The sequence below is a fragment of the Pteropus medius genome, unplaced genomic scaffold (assembly GCF_902729225.1).
Source record: "Pteropus medius unplaced genomic scaffold, Ma_sr-lr_union100, whole genome shotgun sequence".
NCBI classification, from domain to species: domain Eukaryota; kingdom Metazoa; phylum Chordata; class Mammalia; order Chiroptera; family Pteropodidae; genus Pteropus; species Pteropus medius.
This window is the reverse complement of record NW_024351731.1, coordinates 1,999,650-2,020,888: the sequence shown is the minus strand read 5'-3', so window position 1 is coordinate 2,020,888 and position 21,239 is coordinate 1,999,650. Positions and strand designations below refer to the sequence as shown.

General features: G+C 55.2%; 1 protein-coding gene across 1 annotated transcript in view; it reads right to left on the bottom strand.

The window, feature by feature from the left end:
• The window catches only part of CCN4 (cellular communication network factor 4), a 29,816-nt gene extending 11,568 nt beyond the window's left edge, over positions 1 to 18,248 (bottom strand). Inside the window, exons 1-2 of the mRNA XM_039845895.1 lie at positions 17,935 to 18,248; positions 3,054 to 3,333 (exon numbers count right to left, since the gene is read on the bottom strand). Coding sequence (XP_039701829.1) covers positions 3,054 to 3,333; positions 17,935 to 18,003 — 349 coding nt within the window. The 5' untranslated portion in view covers positions 18,004 to 18,248. The remainder of the gene's footprint in view (positions 1 to 3,053; positions 3,334 to 17,934) is intronic.
• Between the last annotated feature and the right edge of the window lie 2,991 nt (positions 18,249 to 21,239).

Sequence of the window (21,239 nt, the reverse complement as noted above, 5' to 3'; positions counted from 1 at the left end):
TTTTCCCTCTGGCCCCGAGGCCCCTTCCTCTCTGTAACTGTCAGAACTTGGACTTTCTCCTTTTCTTCTCTAAGGTCTCATGAACTCAGACAGTATGACAGCATTTCTGGGAAGATGTTCAGTCGAATGCTATCGAGTTATGTGTGTGTGTGTGTGTGTGTGTGTGTACACATCTTTGCACGTGATGTGTGTATCTGTGAGAGTAGGTGTGTGTATGGACGTGTGTGTTTGTATCGATCGGGTTAAAATCTTCCTGGACAGAAGAGTTCACTGTGAAACTAGGTCTGAAAAGAAAAGGCTCCTTATGCTAGCCCCTCTTTGGGAATGTGACAATGAACGTGAACATCTAGAACCTCTGAGTTCTGTAACACTTGCTTAACCTTAGTCCAGTGTCTTCAAACCTATATGACCAGAGAATCCTTGGCAAGTGTAAACTTATTAAAGTCTCCTGCAGCCACCGTGGGTTTTTTTTGTTGTTGATTTTTTGTTGTTTTTTTTTCCCCCCCAAATGAGAGGAAGGAGCACACGGAGGCTCGTGGTGACGGGGAGCTAAGAGGCTGCAGTGAGTGACGCAGGACCTGAGACAGGAAGAGGGGGTGGGGCGCTGGGAAGGTGGTTTTCCAGGCCCCGGTGGGGGAGGGCAGGCAGGAGAGGCCACTCCAGGGCCTGCACGGGCTCTGTGTCCGTGAGAGAATGTCTGTAAAGGCGTGGTGCCTGGCACATGGTAAGAAGTCAGTATGGCTTTAGAGATTAGTGTAATCACAGTGAACTGAATTACCTTTTTAATGACCTTGAGGAACAGCTGTTAAAGGGGAAAGAAAGGAGACATTCTCATGTAACCGGAGGGGACTGTAGCGCAGGAAGGCTCAGCCAGGTTTCCTTACCTGGGTGTGAGGACAGAGTATATGACTGACTGTATACAGTAGCCCCCTTATCCGCGGTTCCGTTTTCCACGGATTCGTTACGGTCAACCGCGGTCTGAAAATATTAAATGGAGTATTCCAGAAATAAATAGTTCATAAGTTTTAAATTGGAGGCTGTTCTGAATAACAGGGTCTCACTCCATCCCACTCGGGATGTGAATTATCCGTTTCTCCCGCATATCCACGCTGTTTGCTCCCCCTGCCCATTTGTCACTTAACAGCCATCTCAGTTATCAGATCAACACTTGTGTTATCACAGTGCTCAAGGGAGCCTCATTTTACATAGTCATACTACATCCACATACCTTTCATTGCAGTACATTGTTATGATTATTTTATTCTTCATTCTTAATTATTATTAATCTCTTACTGTGTCTAATGAATACACTTTATCATAGGGAAGTATATATAGGAAAAAACAGTGTGTTTAGGGTTTGGCACTACCCGTGATTTCGGGCGTCCACTATAGGTCTTGGAACACATGCCCCGTGGATAAAGGGGGACCACTGTACATTAGCAGTCAGTCTCAAACTTGAGGGTGCACGAGAATCACCTACAAAGCTTGTTAAAGATGGAGGCTCCGCCCCCACTTCCGGAGACTATTCAGTAAGTGCGGGTGGGCTCAGGAATAATGTTTCTAACCAACACGTGGGCAGATTCTGTGCAGGCGGTGCCGCACACTCTCTTTGAACACAGTTTTGGGGTCTGCCGATGAGTCTGAAGAAGAGACAAACAATGAAAGGATGGGAGAACCAAGGTGGTTCCTTGGAAAGCTAAAGACAGACGACGTGGGATGAAAGTTGAAGCATGAACCAACGAAGAAAGAGCGGAAAGCACTCAGGAATTACCCGTGAGGCTGAGACAGGGTCGTCTGACTTGGAATCATGCGCCTAACGCACCTCAGGAGATACAGTGGGTTAGCTGAGGACGAGACCGTGCTGTGTGAAAATACGTAAGGTGGGGTATATGGGGTCACAGCTACGGGGGCGTCTGGATTCAGCACTAAGGGAGGAAAGGGGTTCTCGGGCTTATGAGGCTCTGTGTAGCGTCCTGGGAGTCAGGCTCTGCTTTATGACGATGCTCAGTATCTTCTCTTCATCGTGATGGGTTGTGTAGCCTGGATGAATGCTTAGATGAGTCAGGTTAAATGAACACCGGTCCAGATAAAAGCAGGAGATCAGAAAGTCCCAGAAAGGAGGTCTCTGGGAACGAAAAAGGAAATGATGGAGCACTATGCAGAGCAAAAAACAGCAACAAGGACAGCCACCCCCCCAGCCCCAACATGAGGATTGCGAACGTTAGAAAGACCAAGAGAGGAAAAAAAAAAGCAAAGGCAAATAGAAACTCCAGGAAAAACAAAAGGCTTCATGAGAAAGGAAATTCAAACAAGCGAACTAGCTCGTGCTGCCACAAACGATATTTACATACTGATAATATAAATGATGATGATTACGGATAATGATTACCGTCTAAACAAGAATATGACAACGATATTGGACAACGGGGAGGTGTCAAGTGGTGTTGAGGAGCTAAGTCATTAGGTCATCAGCTATCACATAAGATCACTAATAGATTATCCAAAATTGATATTTTTAAGCCAATCAAGCTACAGCAGTAGATACACATTATGTAGTCATAACTAGCAGAAGAGAGGGCTGAAAAGTTACAACTATAGTAGCTAAGGGGCCGGGGGTGGTGAGGAGACGTGGTTGTGGGCTGCTGGCTTTTATTCTTTTAAGACTTAAATTTTAAAAATATATATTATTTTAATTTACAATACGCGTGAGATATCTGGAGTGCCGCAGGGTCTCGGTGCCCCTGGGAGGCCCCTGGGCATCCCTCAGAGGGCCCCGCCACTAAGACAATAAACCAGCTGAGGTCTCTCCTGGCAGCTCCCTCTTCCCTGAAGTCCGCCAGGGATGCGCCTTCGAGCCTCCAGGACAGAGGAAAGAGCACGAGGCCAGGTTCAGCCACCCTCAGGAGGCGCCCGGCCTCCGGCCCCTAATCGCGAACTGGGGGTGGGGTACCTCTTGCAGAACAGGAGCCTGGCCTGGGGGAGCTGTGTGTGAGGGGCGCTGGGCCAGGGCTGGGTGCTGGGGGTCGGGGGAAGGCAGGGAAGGTCTCACTTACGTGCACACACTCCTATTGCGTACCTCGGGCGGTCCCCACTGTAGTCACAGTAGAGGCCCCGGTGGGGGTCGCAGACGGCAGCCTCTGTGCAGTTGTCCCCGAGCTGCTGTGCACACATCTTGCAGCACTCACAGCCGTCTGTGATGAGGCTGACCCCCAGCGGGCAGCGGGGCGGGGACGGCGGACACGCGCATGGCCACTTGCAGAACTGGGGGCGTGAGGATGCGTCCTCCAGTGGCGCCGGGGTGAAGGCCATGGCCGTGGGGGCTGGAGAGAGGCCCTGCGGGGGAATGGCAGAGATAAAGGGGGGCTTCTGGGCAGGAGTTTCTAAGCCCATAGGGCCTGCCATCACCTTCCCATCTTCGCGGTGTTCGGTAGGTTCACATCAAATTGTGTTTTTTCCACAAAAACATCTTTCTCGTCTATAAAACAAACAGGACAGAGCGTCCTGGAGTTCAGAGAAACTAAGCCACGTGTGGAATCCGCCCCCCTCACCTGCCCCTGCTGGTAGGCGGTGGGGCCCAGATTCCAGTTCGGAGCTCGGGCCTTGCGTAGCCTCCTGCAGCTCCACCCTCATCCCACAGCCAGGGAGCCTGGTGAGTCACCTCCTTGAACCGGTGCAGGAGCTGAGAAGGAAGTGCCTTCTGACGGGTCACCTGTGAGTCTGTCCCCGATCCCACTGCTGTTTTCTCTATGCCCCAAAGGCCCACCCTCTACTCTGCCGAGGGTCCCTAAGGGCTCACGGAGCCAGCTGACTCATATTTAAAACTGGGTGTCACCCAGCTGACCTACTATTATTATTAGTAGTATTATTAGTAGTATTAGTATTAATTATTACGTTTGTTGTTATTATTTCCCCCTCTGAGCACGAGGAAAGGGCTGCAGTGGGTGGCGGTAGGTAGGTGGGCGCACAACCTCGCGGCTCCTGCGGCTGCCCCCGCCCCCGCCCCGCCCCGTGGGAGGGGCGTTCTGTTCCCGTCGCCAGCACAAGCCCTTGCGGCGAGGACTATTTTTATTTTGCACTGAGGGCCATGGACCCTGCTCCACTCCCCGACCCGCGTTTCTCCCCACACGGCCGTTCTCATCCCCCAGCCAACAGGTTCATCTTTATCATGGCAAATATGATGGACGCAACAGACGGCCAGCGGGGAAGGGGAAATGAGGCCCAAAGAGCCGTCCCGTGGGCAGATAGAATGGCTCGGGGTGTCTGTGCGTGCAGGGGCTTCCAGCCGGCTGTATCTCTGAGATCCGATCACCTTTCCGCCCCCTCGGCTGCCTCCTTGACCGGAAACCCAGGCCGGGAGAGCTGCTTCCAGCCTCCCCAGCCAGGGTGGCCCCTGTCCGGGCTTCTCGACCATGACTCCGGAGTTGGGGGTGGGGGCACAGGCCGCCCCTCCATCTCGAAGCAGCGGAGCCCGCGCTTGGAACTCACAGAGCTGCCTTTCATTCTTTAAACAATGGATGCTGAGATATTCAGACGGATTCTTCCTTTTCTCAAGCAGGAAACTGAGACCAAAAGAGGCAGAGGGACAGTGTCCGGGATGACACTGTCCACGTCTGGGAAAAGCCATAGGCAGCTCAACTCTTATTTCTACCCCCTTTGCCTCCTCTGGGTTCTTTCGGTCGCTCGACAAATATTTGCAGAGGCCGTTCTTAGTCTCTTTCAAGTTTTAGGAATTTTGAAGGGGAATTTAAAAATTTCCTGTGCTTGTGGGACCCACAGCTCACACAGAGGCAGACGTGAAAGGCGATTCATTCCAACACGAGGCTGTACGCAGAACGCTGGTTCTCCCAGGGGCTCCCCCGGCTGCTGAGACCAGAGGCTGAGAGAGATGGTCCAGGTCGAGATGCCGGATTGGCTGGACCCTTGGTTCTGAGACTGGCACATCACAAGTGCAGTAAATGTGGATTCGACAAATAAAAGCCCTTGAAAGTCAAAAAGGCAAACTTCGAGTTGAGTTTTGGTCACCTCTAGGCTTGGTTTTAGGCAGGTTTGCTGGTGGGAGCACATTACTCTGGGGGTTGGCCATTTCTGACCAGTCCCTAGGCCTTCAGGACACACATTTGGCAGACGAAATTTAAAAAACAAAAAAAATCCTCTCCTCCAGGAAGCCTTCCATGCCTTCCCCAGGCCACGTTAGAGAAGCTGCCTTCCTCGCTAGAGCATGTAGCAGAATCTCTGGCTTCCACCCAAGGAGAGAACGTGGGACCTGAGACAGGCAGAAGTGGGTTCTGTCTCGGTGACCTCGGACAATCCTCCTGACCGTTCCGAGCCTCAGCATCTCCATCTGTGGCACGCACGGCCACAATAATGCGCCCTCAGGAGTCATTGGGAGGGTGAAGGCCACTGTGTACGCGAAAGTGCTGGTGCAGGGCCCTCAAAAGCACAACTCCCCGGCTCCTCTTTGTCGTACATCCCCCAGCCCCATGGTGCCCCGCACAGGCCTTGGGGGACTGGACTCCGAGCTGAGCTGGACGGGCTGTCACCTGGTGGGCACGCCCCCCCACATGGGCGCTGCTCACCCTGCTGTCAGCATGCCAAGTGAGAAATCCCCAGAAGGAATCGCAGAGGAGGCCCGCTGGGTTGAGGGAGGCAGCTGTGTCCCCATCACCCTCGCCCAGCACAGTGGAGATGGGCTCTGGGTCCCCTGAGCCGGGCCCTTGCTCTTGGCGCCATCTGGTGGTGGGAAGCCTCCCCGACCTCACCTGCACACTCCTGCAAGCTCTCTCACACTCACACATGTTCTCTCTTACACACACAGTCACACACGACATCACCACCTTGAATGCCCAGAGCGGCATGGCATGTCCACTCGACCTTTGCTTTGGTACATGGACCATTGTCATCAAGACATGCATTCTCCTCTTCATCTTAAAAGGAACAGAAGTATCATCTCGGCCAGAGAACTGAGATAAGAGACCTTAGACCTTCTGTTCGGCGAGTCCCTTGTCCCAAGGTCCCAGCACGCTCGTCCCTCCCACATGCCCGGAGACCAGCCATCAGCGTGAGGCAGCGCTGGACTCACCGTGGGTGGCAGGGGGTGTGCTTGTGGCACTTACTGGTGCTGACCTCGAATGGGTGATCTGGGGCCATTTGGGAAGTGTGCCTCTGGTCACTCCAGAACCCCACACCTGGCCCAAGAAAATGTGTAGAGCCTCATGTCACAGCTGCAGCTCCACAGGGCACCCCACGATGTCACCCTGGCATCTGCTACCTGATCAGGCTGCTCTAGGGGCTCCTGGGCCCCGAGCTGTGGTGCCTGTGCAGAGTGACGGGGCCGTGGCACTCAGGCCCCTCAGCCACGTCCTCATCTCTGGTGGACAATGAGAATATCACTCTTGTGGTTCTCTGTTTTTAAACTAATAGCAACAATCCCGTTCCTGTTTAAGTAATAGGTGCTTGGGCATACCCCATAGAGCGCAAAGGTTAACTCAGGTAGGTGGTGACACAGGCAGGTTTGGAGGAAGTGCTGTGTAGTCAGTACACCTCCCCAGAGACTCCCACAGGGGGCTCTCTTCTGGGGCCAAGGCTCTTTCCAGAAGCCCCCGGAGGCTTGGCTGGGCCCTGGGGACCCCCTGAGGCTCTTACCAGGCTCCTGCTCTCCTTGGGGATGGGAGCGTCTCCCTGCACCCCCAGCCACAGACAGGAGCAGACTGCCAGTCCTGAATCCCTTCCAGACAGCCCTGGGTGTCCTCTCGTCCACCGTGAGCCACTTGACCTTGGGGTGGCTGTGCCCATTCTGCAGATGGAGAAACTGACCTTGGCAAACTCACTGCCGTGTGGGGCCTGCATCGTTCTTTTTATTTTTTCCAACAGCAAAAGTTAAGAGGGAAATGAGGTAGATGTGGGGGCCGGGGAGCCATCCGCAGAGCTGGGAGAATATTGTCTAGGAGAAGCCAGAGAAAGCTTAAGACTAAGACAGTGCCAGATCCCTAACGCTCCGGACAAGGTTGGACATCAGCAGGCAGATGAAATCCGTAAATCGACCCCCTTAGTCGCAGTTATTGGATAAATTTAATCAGATTAAAATTGGGAAGGAGAAACATTACAGCCCCTGTAGGAAGTGCTGCGCATGCATTTTTGAGAGGCTGTTTAAAGGCGAGCAGGAAGTAGAGATTTTACGGTGTTTTCCACCTCTCTGAAAATGGACCTGGGAACGCGTAAGTATAACTGGACTTTCATTTAGTTTTACAAAAACACGTGGCTGTGGGCATGGGAGCAGAGGGCGGGAGTGCGTGTGGTTCTTCAGTGAACTCGGATGAGGAGAAAGCAGCATGGCACCCACGGTGAGGGGAACCCCGCTCCCGAGCGCCCCTGCCACTCTCGGCTCTGCGACCTGGGCCCGTGCCCACTTGTTCCTTTGTAAAGCGGTGATGACAATGTCCTCTAGCAGCCCTCACGAGCGGCCACAGTACTATCCCCGTTTCACAGATGAGGAAACGGGCATAAAGGGCTTAAGGAAAAGTCTCACAGCTGGGCAGCGGTCTACAACCCCAGAGGGCCCCTCGCTTGTAATCACCATGTTGCACTACGCCCTCATTCATTCGTTCGTTCATTCATTCATTTATTCATTCCTGCACCACACACCGTCACTAGGCATCTCCCGTGCAGCTGGCGCTCAGATGAACAAGACGTGGTCCTTACCCAGAGGGAGTCACAGAGCAGAGACACACAACAGACACGGGCAGAGGTGAGGATTGTACTGGCGTTGGGCCCGAGCAAACAAGAGCCCCCAGAGGAGGAGACGGGAACCCCTCGTGGGGCTTTTCAGGGATGGGTTGCCGTTTCCCGCACCGTGCCTGGCACGCCCCGAGCAAGCACCGGAGCGGGCACACCCAGGGAACGGTAGAGATGGTACCGGAGCTCGGCTTGCCCGGGTGGGGAGGCTGCACCTAGGTTCTCCACAAGGGGGCAGGGTTGAGACAGAAACGGCCCGGCCGGACCCACCGGGCCTGGGGACCTCAGGAATGGGCTGCCTTCTGGGGGAAGCAGTTTCGTTCATTCCTTTACTTAAAAGAGAGGCCCCGGCCCGGACGCAGAGTGGTGGGCGCGGCCAGCCTGCCCTCCCTGTGGCTTCGTCCTCACACTTCTGGGGCACCCCTACGTGAGTGTGTGGACACCTACTGCCTGACCCCCTCCAAGGAATGAATGAACCCTCAGGATCCGGGCGGGGCCTGGCAGCTGCCTTCCTGTGGGGACCCTGTCTTGGAAAGTTCTTAGCGCCACACCCCTGAAGTCACCTGTTTGGAAGACAGGTCACTGCTCAGAGCCCGCCGAGCTCACCTTGGCCTCTGGAGGAGGGGCGGCCAGAGAACTGAAGCCCCTGCGGCTGGCTGACGCACGGTTGGCCTGGTGGCATGTCATGGGACGTGGACGGCTTTTGAGGTTTTCTGCTAATTGGTTTTGTAAGCAAGCAGTCTTGCGAGCTTCTGGCTGGGGACATAACTGCATACGAAGAGAGTAGAAAGGGCAGGGGGCCAGGTTTCTCTCCAAATAATGAGCCCTCGTGCGTGGGTTCATTCGTTCATTCGTCCATTCATCAGACGTACACAAAGCCTCGACTAAGTTCTAAACACAAAGCCTCGGGGGACACGCAGCCTTCCAAGGGGGCAAGAGTGTGAAACGGTGACTGCCACCCACGGGCCACATCTGGCCCACTGCATGTTTTTAAGGGCCAGGAACAAATTCCACACGTTTCGAGAGCTGTTAAAGAAAAGAAAAAAAGCAAAGAATGCTATCCACAGAGACCGTCTGGTCCACAAAACTTAGACTATTTACTGTCTGATCGTATATAGGTCTTAAATGCTCCTTTTAGAAACGTCTGTTAACTTCTAGCGTAGGGTGACAGTGCTATTAACATGAGTGACAGCTAACAAGGAACATGGTTAAGTGGCGACCACGTCTATCAGTACGTGATACATAAGCAAACGAAAACTCGTTCATTCTTTGTTGGCGGCGTGTGTAAATTGTCACGAAAATTGAGAGGATAATAACACCTCACGCACTTATCGCCCGCTTCAATAATTATCAGCTCTTGGTTGATCTTGCTTCGTCTGATGCGTCCACTTAACATGCAGACGTTTTTCTTCTTGAGTATTTCTAAGCAAATCCCAGACATCATGCAATTTTACCCGAAATTCTTCAGTGTGCTCTAAAGTATGAGATATTTTTTAAAAAATTACCCTCCATGCAATCATCACGCCGATAACATTAGTTATGCCTTCATAGTTTTCTCTAGTTATTACCCGGTCCAAATTCAAATTTCACTGATTGTTTCAAATATTTTTTTTTTAATCAAATGATCTAAGATCGACACAAGGCCTAGAGGTCGTTGAACTTTTTATGCCTCTTTTATTAGTTTACATTCTAAGTAAGTCATCTAATCCTCGCGGTCACCTTAAAGGACAACCTTTTTTATTATCATCTCTCACAATTTACAGGTGAGGACACTGAGCCACGGACAAGTCAGATCATTTTCCCAAGGCCACTAGCAAATGGTGGACTCGGAATTTAAACCCAATGTCAGTCACTTAAGGCATTGTACCCAAGGGGCACACTGCGGGGTGTCTCAGCAGAGCCTAGGTGATGACTATGAGAGCAAGGTGAGACAGGATGGCCAGGGGCATAGGAGCGTGGAGGGCTTCCTGGAGGAGGAGGCGTTTGCACGGCATCTTAAAGGAGGAGTGAGATTTGACCAGAAGGGCAGGGAGAGCAAGAACGTCCAAGCTGAGGGACAGTGTGAGCAAGGGCGTGCCCATAGCAGCAATGTGGAATGGCACAGGAATGGTCGAAATTGATGTTTCTGGGGTTTAGGGTTCAAGGACATAGAGGTGGCAGTTAAGGGCCATGGCCGGAGGACCTTGAGGGCCATGCCTGGGACATGTGCATCCTCCCAGGGGAAAACAGGGGTCTCTCTTGAGTGAGCCAATCCCTCGCGTCAGGCTACGGCCAAAACGATTCTGTGAGGCCTGCACCGACAGTGCCAACTTGCCAGATGAGGAAACCGAGGCTCGCGGAGGTTGAGAGACACGGCGAGAAAATTAGACCCTCAGCTCTTCTGACTCGGGGTCTCATGCTTCTCCAGTGACCTCTAAGGGACCCTGCTTTTGCCCAATTTCCAGTTTATTTAAGAAACCAAAAGAAACAGAGAGCCTTCCACGTCCCAGGCCCGGGCGTGGCAGTGGCCATCGGGGGACCAGGCAGGGACCCAGCCCTGGGGCAACAGTCAGTGTGTACGAAGGCGGGAGAAATTGCTGTCCACTGAGCTCAGTCCTGCTCGATGTATAAGAGAGGAGTGAGCAGCTGCCCGACATAACAGAGGGACCCAGAGGGGCTACTTGGCCAGAGAGAGCTGTTAAGGAGGTCAGCTGGGGTGCGTGTGTGTGCGCGTGCATGTGTGTGCACGCGTGTGTGCATGTGTGTGTGCGTGTGTGCATGCATGTGTCCGCGCGTGTGCATGCATGTGCCCGCACGTGTGTGTGTGCATGCATGTGTGTGTGCGTGCATGTGTGTGGCTGCATGTGCATGTGTGTGCATGTGCATGTGTGTACGTGTGTGATAGCGTGTGTGTCTGTGGGCAGATTTAAGTACCAGGCACCAGCTGGAACGAATGGCAGCCCCACATGCGCAGCCACCCCAGGAACTCTCACAAGGGCCTCGGAGCTGTGCCCCCGCATCCCCAGGCGCCTCCACATTCGCTCCTCTCTCATTCGTGGCTCCCCGGGCTCCTCCCCCCAAGTGCTCAGGGGCCCCGCACCGGGCTCTCTCTGTGAAGTGGGCGTTCAAGTCCATTTCCCAGTTAGGAAGTGGCGGGTGCCGGGCAGGGAGCTGCCACCTTCCCTTACCCATCGTCCCCTCCCGCCTGGAGCACAGGCAGTGTGGATTTCTTGTCCCCATTTTCAGATGAAGAAATCAAGGCTCAGAGATGAATCGGAGCCTGGAGGAGAACCGGGTCTTATGGCTCCCGTTCTGTGCTCGGGGCCCAAGCCCGGAAGCTGCTGCTTGCTGTTCAGCCCTCTTAAGGATCGGGTCCAGGTCCTCTCGTCTCCCTCCTCCCCACTTCCCACATGAAGCTTCCACTTCGGAAAGGTCAGTGGGTCACCCCTTCCCCCACCCCCCGCACGCATCCTACCCAGCCCGCGGGCCCACACCTGTTTGGCTCTGGTTTTGTTTATTAATTCATTCACTCAGCCCACAGGGACGCGTGGGGCACCTATAACGTGCATGCACAGTGACAGCCCAGCTGAGGAGGGGTGGGGTCAGGTACAGGGGAGAAAGCATGAGTGGAGCTGCGGGGGGACACAGAACATGCCAAGGCCTGGTGTTTGTGCACGTGGGAGGAAGGGGTGTGAGGAACCGCAGCTCGAGCGATGCGTAGCCTTCCACCCGGGCAAGAACAAGGAGCCGGGGTGTCCCACGGTGGGATGCTGGCTGCTCGGCTCGGGGGAGGCCAAGCGAAGCTGCCTGGACAAGGACCAGTTATGATGACATTGGTGTCATGAACGGAGAAGCGGGGAGAGGCTTGTCAGGAAGGAGGAACAGCATGGGCACGTGCACAGAAGTGCGGACATTTGAGCATTTGGGAGAAAGACCCCTGAAGTAGAAAAGAAGGTGCATGGGACAGCCCCAAAGGATGTGGCTGGACAACAGGCCCGGCCAGACTCCGAGGAGATTGTCACGGAGGCTCGTCCGCTCCACGCTCCGTGCCCACCTCACTCACTCTTCAGAAAGGTCAAATAACGTGCTCAAGGAGATCCCCTTTCTAACCTCCACCTCCATGGTGTAGTCCTGATCATTCCGATGCACAGTTCATTCATTCTCTGCCCTCCAAGCTGCGTGCATGGACTTGAACCTCTAGGTCAGAGGAAGCCCTGGAGGGGCAGGGGGCGGGGCCCAGCTGGAGGTCAGAAGCAGGAGCTGGAGGCCGTGGGTGGGGAGATGAGGGTGGATACCGAGCCAGGTTTCTGGTGGGGGCAGACGGAGGCATTATCCACTGAGATGGGGAGGCAGGCGGGGCCAAAGCCCTTCAGCGGCACCTGTTTCTACAAAGACGCTTCCAGAACTTGTAAGACCTCAAGGATCATTTGCGGTGAAAAGTGTGAAAACTCTGGAGTCCTGGACCCCTGCCCAGCCTGACCAGGAGGCTGGAGGAGTCTGGTGTTGGTCTCTGCAGGCCGCACCCAAGGACCCTAGGGGCCACTGAGATGGTGGGACCCCTTGAAGTTTAGGCTGGCGGAGTGCTTTCCAGTTTTATAATACCAGGGGTTCATCTGGGGGTTGAAAAGCAGACATGGGTTGAGAGGAGCATATTTTTGGACACCCGGAAGGGGGAAGCACGGCTAGAGGGATATTCCGCCCTATTTGGGGCGCAAAGGTCCATGACACCTTTTCTAGAGCCACAGTAGCATGAGTTATGGCACGTAGGCCCTGCTGCTGGTGACATCATGGGCCCAGCCAGTGAATGAATAGAGCCGTAGGACTCTATGGTGGCTCCAGCTGGAAGTAAGCTAAGGGGTCAAGTTCAACCTCCTTGAACATGAGCACTGATAGGACAAGTGGCCCAAAGTCACAGCAACGAGCCACTTCCCCTGGCTGTCCAGCCGTCTGGGTGTGTACTATTCTGCCCCAAAGGCAGGGTTATGAGCCCCTCCTCTCTTAGAATACTCTCTGCCTTTACCCCACCCCTCCTCCTCCCCCATCCCCCCTGGGGCAGGCTCATAGCACAGGTGCCGCCCCTGCTCCCCCAGACACAAGGCAGGAGAGAGGAGGGGTGGAGCCCTCCCTTCCCCTCGCTTCTCAGCTTCTCTCACTCCCTCCTCCACCCCTACCCCCACTCCCATACCGAGGCCCATCGGGTCCAGCTGTCCCAAGCCTGGACTCGCCTGCAGATTGGGGGCCTAAGGGAGGGCGGGCACAGATTTTATCACATCCCCAGGAATGTCCCTCATGCACGTTTTGAGAGGCCCAGTTACTTCTCTTCTGAGTCTGTCTCCCTTCCCCCTTCACCTCCTTCTGTCATGAAAAGGAAAGGAGGGAGGGAGGAGGGAGGAGGGGCGAGGAGGAGGAGGGAAGATGGAGGGAGGAGGAGGGAGGAGGGAGGAGCAGGAGGAGGAGGGAGGAGGAGGAGCAGGAAGGAAGGGAGGAAAGTTCCAGATTAATGTAATGTCAGAGCTGGAAGAGAGACGAGAGTCCCTCTAATTCAATAGTTTGTGAAGTCAAGCGTGAGTAGGAATCTTCAGGGCACCATTTAACATGCAGCTATGTGTGGGTCCCCCCAGGAATTCAGGCTTGGGACCCCAGAATTGATATTTTTCCCCACGGCCCCCTCTGAACTTCTCCGTCTGATTTCTCAGCACACTCCTCTCTGCTACTATAAAAATCCATATCCGACCTGAGAGCCATTCTCAATGGTAGGGACAGAGCCGACTGTTTATGACCACACCTCCCAAAGTCAAAAGGAGCTGAGCACATAGATGGCTGTTAGCATCTACGGAACAAGTAAGAGAATGGGCTGTGAAATTCACAGTCAGCATCAAGGGACCCTGACTCAGGGTTACAAGACGCAAGTCTCACCTCTAAGAATCATCATCGCCACCAAATCATCACCATCATTATCAACATCATCACCATCATTATCATTATCATCACCATCACCATCACCACCATCACCACCATCACCACCATCAGCACCATCATCAAACATCATCACCATCAACACCATCATCGCTGCCATCGGCAGCATCATTATCACCATCATCATCATCATCATCATCAGTATTTTTTTCTCCTATTTGATAATTCAAAAAAGTATTCATTCACCCCCTCGCTGTGCCAGGAAGCTGTCCAGGATGTGGAAACCTTAGATCTTCAGAAGATGCCCCTGGCACGGAGCCCAGCACAGCCTAACAGTTAGTCTGCCCCTCCTCCCACCCACCTGGTGCTGATCCTGGGGTCTTTGTAAACCCCTGCTGGCTGGGACCTGGCCCTTGTCTGCTGCCAGTGCTTCCGCTCAAGCTGGGAATGCCCCTCCCCTGCTAGTGGAAGATGGGGATCAGTCCCCATGTACCCTCTGGTGTGCAGGGACTTCGCATGCCTTATCTCCACTCATTCTTTGACCCCGTGAAGCAAGTACTAACATTATGTCTTTTATAGATGAAGAAGCTAGCTCAGAAAGGCTGGGTCACTTATTTGAGTGCTGAGATCGGGACTCTCAATATTTTTCCCTCCTCAACTACTGTAATCCCTCTGTGTACATTTGTGTCTTTCCAGGCCAACGCCGTCTATTAAAACGTAATTTGAGCCTTATATGGAATTTTAATAAATAATAAGCAACAGGTAAAATTTGTTTTAATAAAATATATTTTCTTTAACTCAATATAAAAAATATGTTGTCATTTCAATATGGTGTCAACAGAAAAGTTATAACGAGAATTTCACGTTCAACCACGTGTCCGTGCTCAGTAGCCTCAGGTGGGCAGAGCTCCGGATTGGACAGTGCTGGTCTGGACCATAGTGATACTGCCTCCTCCTAGTCCTCTGGTTTTCGAGTGAGTTGATACATACAGAATGCTCAGGACACTGTGCCCAGACAGTGAGCGCTTGGCCCATGTTAGCCTTCATCATCGCCCACATTACAAGGACATGGGGCGTGCCATATGTGGGTACTGTGAATGAATGAACGGTACCCAAGTCCCGCTCCTAGAGAGTCTCAGTGCTACATGGTTTAATCGAGACCCTTTCTTCCTTGCTTGCTTTGTTTCCTGGACCATGGTTGGCATCCTGCCTGGCTCCTCCTGGGACTCCCACCCTGGACCACAGGGACCTACAGTGGTGTAGCAACCCCTCCCTGCCACCCAGAGAGACAGCAGAGGTCCCTGGGTGAATTCCAGGGTTTCTGCTTGTTCAAAGCTTAAGGCAGCCTCCTGGAGTTTGGCTGCTTTGCTGGCAGAGGTGGGACAGGGGATTTTTCTGAAACTTGGGGGAGGTGTCTTCCCTCCATCCTGCTGACAGGCCAGAAGTACTGCCCAGTTCAAGGTCAGGGTCTAGTGTCCCGAGGAGCACTGCTCCCACGCCCATTCCAGAGGGTGAGCCCAGCCAGGGGCTGTGCGAAGTGGAACATGCCTGTCCCTGACAAGCTCTCACCAGCATCTCAGACAAGCGGGGGATGCAGGGGCCCGAGTTGGGAGCAGAGCATCCAGTAGAGGCTCTGAGCAGGGAGATGGTGGGTGCTGGGCCTTGGGTGGGGTTCAAAATACCACTCAGATTCAAACTATGGGCAAGGGCCTCGCTGAAGCTGGCACAGCCAGCGGCAGAGCCTGCACTCCACCTAGCTCTCTTGGACGCCCATCCCCTATCGCCTCTCATTCTGACATGTGGGTGACTGTCACCTGCCTCGCTAGCCTCTAAGCTCTAGAGGGACAGGGACCATGTGCTTTTCATCTCTGCACAACTTCGTGGAGCAGGGATGCAGCAGGCCGTACTGCTAAGAGCTGGACCCAGGTTCAAACGTCGCTCCACTGAAAACCAGCTGTGTGACCTTGGGCAGATGACTTAACCTCTCTGAGCTTCAGTTTTGCCTCCACAAAGGAGGATGATAACATCTGCTTAACAGTATTGCTATGAGAATTTTAGGAGGTGCTTCCTAAGTGTCTGCTGGATGAACCGAGAACGGCCTTACGTGTGTAGCGTCTGGCACAGGCCTCGGCTGAGCTCAGTACGTGCAGCTCCCCTCCTCCGAGGCCCTGGCGGGTACTGAGGACTTGCAGGAGGAAGGAAAGGAACGAAGCGATGGCACAACGAGCCGTATCTGCAGAGCACCTTCATCACACACTACGGTCCCGGGCAGACGTGGCTCCGCGGCGGAGCTCACTGTTCCGTCTCGCTGCTTGATTTATCTCTTCCTCCTCTGATGACAGAACTTCTAGATAATGCTTTGCTATCTAACGGCGTCCCCCCTCACAGCTCCACTTCCTCGAAGCTTTCTTGGCAATTCCCACAAAACTTTGTCTTCCCTAGGCACGGCTATAATCATTTTTTCCATTAAAGTCCCGCTGGGTCTCTGGGTGGACTCACACTCCCCTTATATGTGAGTTCCAGGAGGGCGGCCATGCCTGGAGTCGGGCTGTATAGCAGAGTGCTGGTCGCCACTTGTCTCATGGCCCTCATGGGGTTGAGGGTGGGGTGGGGGTCAGTAAAGGATGCCACAGGCTTTGTGCGGGGAGCTCCTGAGTCAGGGACCTGGTGCTGTCGGGTCCCCAAAAAGGTCTTCAGGCAGGAGAGGTGCCCTGCCTCCTCCCAGGAGCTGTCCCTCCCTCCTGCTGTCCCAGCCCGTCTGGCTCTTGGCTACTGTGCTGCGTGTCCCCTTGGCTGAGCCCAGGGCTCTGCAGCCCGTCTTCGGGATCCCTGTGGAGGCACCTGGGGCTCCGGTGTCCTCGGACCCACTGCAGACTCTCCCCGCCCCTCCCTCAGCCCTCGCCACCCGCCTCTCGCAACTCTCTCCTCACAGCCCCAAAATGAGGGCTGAGTTGGCCCCTTCCGGTGGCTCCAGCCTGTGGGAGATGCTCTGTGTCCCCTAAACTCAGAAAGCTCCGGAAGAAAGAGCGGGACTTGGCCGGGAAAGACCTCAGTTTGAGCCCTGGCCACTGATTGTGAGACTCCTGGGCAAGTCCGTGACTTGCTGTGTCCACTTCTTTCATTCGTGAAATGGAGTTAGTGTCTTTTTTGTAGGGCTGGCGGGCACCGTGCAAGGTACGGAGGATTTAACAGTGAATCAGAGACACTCTGCCCTCACGGCCCTCTCTGCGTCACCCAGCTCCCAGGAGGCGACTGGTTCACAGTCAGCTGTCAGCGCTCAGCCTCGGAGCCGGTTGAGTCAGAACCAGTGTCTCTGAGCCCACGAGGGAGCCGCTTGCTTCCCGAGCCTCAGTTTCCTCATCCATGGATGGGGCACGTCGAGCCCAGAGGAAGCTGTCGGCGTAAGTGGGGAAGAAACCCTCTCGCCCTTGGCTTTCTGGCAGGCAGCAGGCCCCGGCCGGGCTGTGGGACACTGGATTCAGAAGCTCCTTCCAGCTGTCCCCCTCCTGCTCGCCCTGTGCCTGCCTCCACACCCAGCCCCAGCGGGCTGGCTCTGGGCTGCCACGTATCCCGCTCCCCTGGCTTCTTGGCGGTGCAGCCCTTTCTCCCCATCCCTCGGTGTGCCCCGGGATGAAGGTGGGAGACAGGGAACATCGGGATTCCCCTGAGACAGGATTCCCCTGCGACAGCGGGCGTCATGGGCAGGACGTAAACCTGCCTGCTTCGTAGACCGTAGAGGGCTGTGCAAGCCCAAGGCGGCAGCAGTGGCGTTAGACAGCGTCCCAAGCTCTGTTTACTCTAGAGGGGCGCTTTTGCTGAAAGCTGGCACTTTCCTTTCCAGCTTTTCTTGGCTTTTCCAGCTCTCCTTCCTGTAATGCATCCAGCACTAGAGACTTATTTTCCAAACCCAAAGACTCTAGAGGTCTCTTAACACTTTCCTCACCTTCTGCTGCTCAGAGAGGGTGAGTGACTAGCCCGAGGTCACACAGCCAGTTGTGGCCAAGCCGGGTCTGGAATCCAGGCCCCCAGCCCCCAGCTCTGTGCAGACCCTTCTTCTTAGCTTTGTTCCGGGTGGGGAGGATGGAGGCCCTGTTCGTGCCGTTTCTTCACTTGTCACCCCTTCCTCCGCGCCCTGCCAGCATCCCCCGACCCCACGCAGCCCAACACCTTGCCCCAGGCCTCGCCCTTGCCCCCTCAGCCCGCTGGCTGCCCATCCTTCCAGCCCTTCTCAACCCGCCCACCACGCAGCAGGACCAGGTGGAGAAGGGACCTCGGTCCCCTCTCCCAGCCCCTCCAGGCGGGACTCACCGAGGCCAGGGCGCTGCCCGCGGCTGCCGCCGTCACTGCTGCCAGCGTCCAGGGCAGGAACCACCTCATGCCTGGAAGTCAGTGCAAAGGCATCGACCGAGCAGCCCAGAGGTCCACCTCTCCGGGGAGCTGGGCCGAGACTGGCCGGCCCATCAGGAGCACCAGATACGCCTCTTCCCACAGCCCTTGGGGGTTTTATTAAAGCAAGATCTGACGTCAGGGGTAAGGACAAACCCAGCATTTTCCTCTGAAAAAAACTTTTCCTGCCTCTCTCTCCTTTTTTTCTTTCTTCCCTCTGTCCCCACCTCCAGCCCAGGCTTGGCCGGCCTCCCTGGCTCCCACGGTCTTAAAGGGGAAGTTACAGGCCTATGATTTCACACCAGGATGGCAAACTCTCACGAAGCGGGCAGTGGGGCATCCTGGGGGGTGTCTCACAAAGGTGGGGATGGGGAGCCTGGGAAGGGGCAGGGCGGAGTGAAGATACGGGCACCCCGGTGGGCAGGTGGGGGGCTTCGAAAGCGCTCTCGGCAGGGGAAATAGCCCCCCTCCCCTTTCTGCAGTCTGCTCTCACTTCTGGTTTTCATTTGTCATCTTTTGCTCCTGTCCCCGTGGCCCTGAGCAAAGGAGAATGGCTTTTAATCCGCCTGTCCAGAAATGACAGGAATTCGCCAACGAGCTCAGTGCTGGGCTCAGGTTCGCACTGCAGATTGAGGCCGTGGCCACCGATCCTCGATCCTCCGAGCTGCTTTCCCTGTTCCTTAGCCAGGCCCTTTGGGGCTGGAGCTGTCTCCCCACATGTGGGCACGTGTGATCCTTGGTGGGTTTGGGGTGCCTGGCCTTCATCCCCTGCTGGACACTTGCTGCACAGGTGAGGGGGTCTCCCATGGGCCCTGTTCCGCCCTCTGCTGTCCAAGCTTATCAGAGCCACCAGAACCATCCCTGGAAAATCAAAGCAAGATCACAGCACTCTCCCGGGCACTGCCTCCCGAAGCCTGCCCTTGACTCAGCGCGGAATCCCGCCCTGCACTGGCCCCAAGGCCAGCTGCCTCCCTGGACACTGCTCTTCCCCCTGTCCCTCTCATGCCCCACGCTCAGCCGCCATGGCCTCCGGGCACTCACACCCCTGCTCACACCCCTGCTCACTCCCTACTTCCCAACACCTCCCCCCACTCCCTGCCCCAGCAAGGATCTGGGTCTTTGAGCTGGCACTATACGATTCTCCTGTGTGTGTGTGTGTGCGCGCGCACGCGTGTCCTGTAACCATTTGCCGAGACAGAAAGCAAGGGAGTAAATGAAAGGCATAGTGTGCTTGTTAACTAGTAATCGCCAGAAGTGCTCAGTGATCTCCTCGTCTGTGATGCATCTTCTCACTTGGCCTCCAGGCCAGCGTCTGGACTTGGTGACATCTGTGTCCTGCATGCAGACCTGACACACAGTAGGCACTTACGATATAGGAGGCAATGGACAGGGGAGCCCGCAGTGGGGACAGTGTTTCGGGCTGGGGCCTCATTCCTCCTGAGGCCCCGAGGCCGTGCCTCCCACCTCCACCTCTCCCAGCCTGCGTCCCTGATCCAGCTGTTTATATGTCCCCCTCCATATGTCCCCCTCCTCCTGAGCATAGCTTCCAGGCGCTTTCTCCAACAGACCTCCCGGAGCAGCTGTAAATAAATTCCAAAGAGGGGCTGGTGCGGGGGAGAGGGTCGAGAACAGAGGCCAGGCAAGAATGTTCCCACGCCAGACAGTAAGGCCTCCTTGACCAGAGCCAGATGCACAGAAGATTCCAGAGGCTTTCAGGACCAGGCGCCCGGAGGCCTCAGATCTGCTCACAGCTTATTTGTTTGTCATTTATTTGTCTCATGAAGATAAGCAGGGCCCCTGCATCACAGGCGGCAGGATGCCAGCTCCCAGAGCTATGCAGACGCAGACAACACACTGGTGTCCAGACGCAGAGGCCACTGGCGAGCCACTCTGGCTGCTTCGAAAGGCGAAGAAGGGTGCAGGTGGGCCTGCTCGGTCCTCTGCCCCGCTGCTGGGCTGCCTTGGTGGCTGAGGTGGGACTCTGCTTTTCTTTCTGAGGCCCAAGCAAGAATGGAAGAACCACTGAAGGGAGAGCCTGGGCTCCAGGTCTGCCTAGAGGCGAACAGGTCTGGGTGACTGTCCCTCGTGTCCAGCCCAGACAGCTAGGTGTGCTCTGGGAGGCTGGGGCCACTGGACAGCCCCTGGCCGGCCCCCCTGCTTGCTCTGCCATTCCTGAACCACAGCTGACTTGGTCAGGGGCACAGCTGAAGCACCAGCCTTGGGTGTAGGTGGGGGGCCCAGGACTCCCTACTTCTCACATAGGAGGGTGGAGGGGAAAGGCAAGGCCTGTGCGATCAGGCCAGGCTGCGTTAAACCCTCACTTTGCTACCTTCCAGCTGGGAGAGCGTGGGAAAGCTCCTCACCTCTCTGAGTCTCAGTTTTCCTATCTGTAAAGTGGGGATAATGACAGTATCTACCTCCTCGCGATGTGCAGAAACTAAATGAGTGTCAGACTACGGTCGATGCTGAATCAGTGGTTGTTATTAATATTCCTCGCTCGTCATCACAGAGGCTCCTCTTGTGTCCGCGACCTGGGTCACCTTGGTCCTAACCCTTAACCCTCACTCTCTCTGAGTCTCCTCTCCCCCGCATGGCTGTGGGTTGGGCAGGAGCGGGCACAGCTTCTGAATCCAGTGTCCCACGGCCCGGCCAGGACCTGCTGAGAGGGTTTCTTCCACACTTACGCCGACAGCTTCCTCTGGGGTCGACGTGCCTCATTCATGGCCTAGGAAACTGAGGCTCGGGAAGCAAGCGGCTCCCCTGTGGGCTCAGAGACACTGGTTCTGACTCAACCGGCTCCGAGGCTGAGCGCTGACAGCTGACTGTGACCTGGTTGTCTCATAGGACCTGGGTGATGCAGAGTGTACAGTGAGGCCAGGGAGAGTGTTTTCTGTCTGATTCGCTGTTAAATTCTCCGTATCTTGCTTGGTGCAGAAAAAATAAATGTACAACCTGACCGCATCTTACTGCCTGCACCGCCACCACGCAGGTCCTGTGAGCTGGGCCCGCCAGGGCCAGTGTCAGCCCTGGGAGAGTGGCCACCCTGAGAAGAGCTGGTGGCTGCACTGATGGCCGAGTTGCCAGCTGAGGCTGGACGCACAGGTGCAGGGCAGCGGCCTTGGTGGAACTCGAAGCCTCCCCAGACACAGCGACGAGCCTGGCTGGCCCTCGGGGGAACCGAGGCTTCAAGAATCAGCCCGACTGCCCAGTGTTTCCTGAGGGTGCTG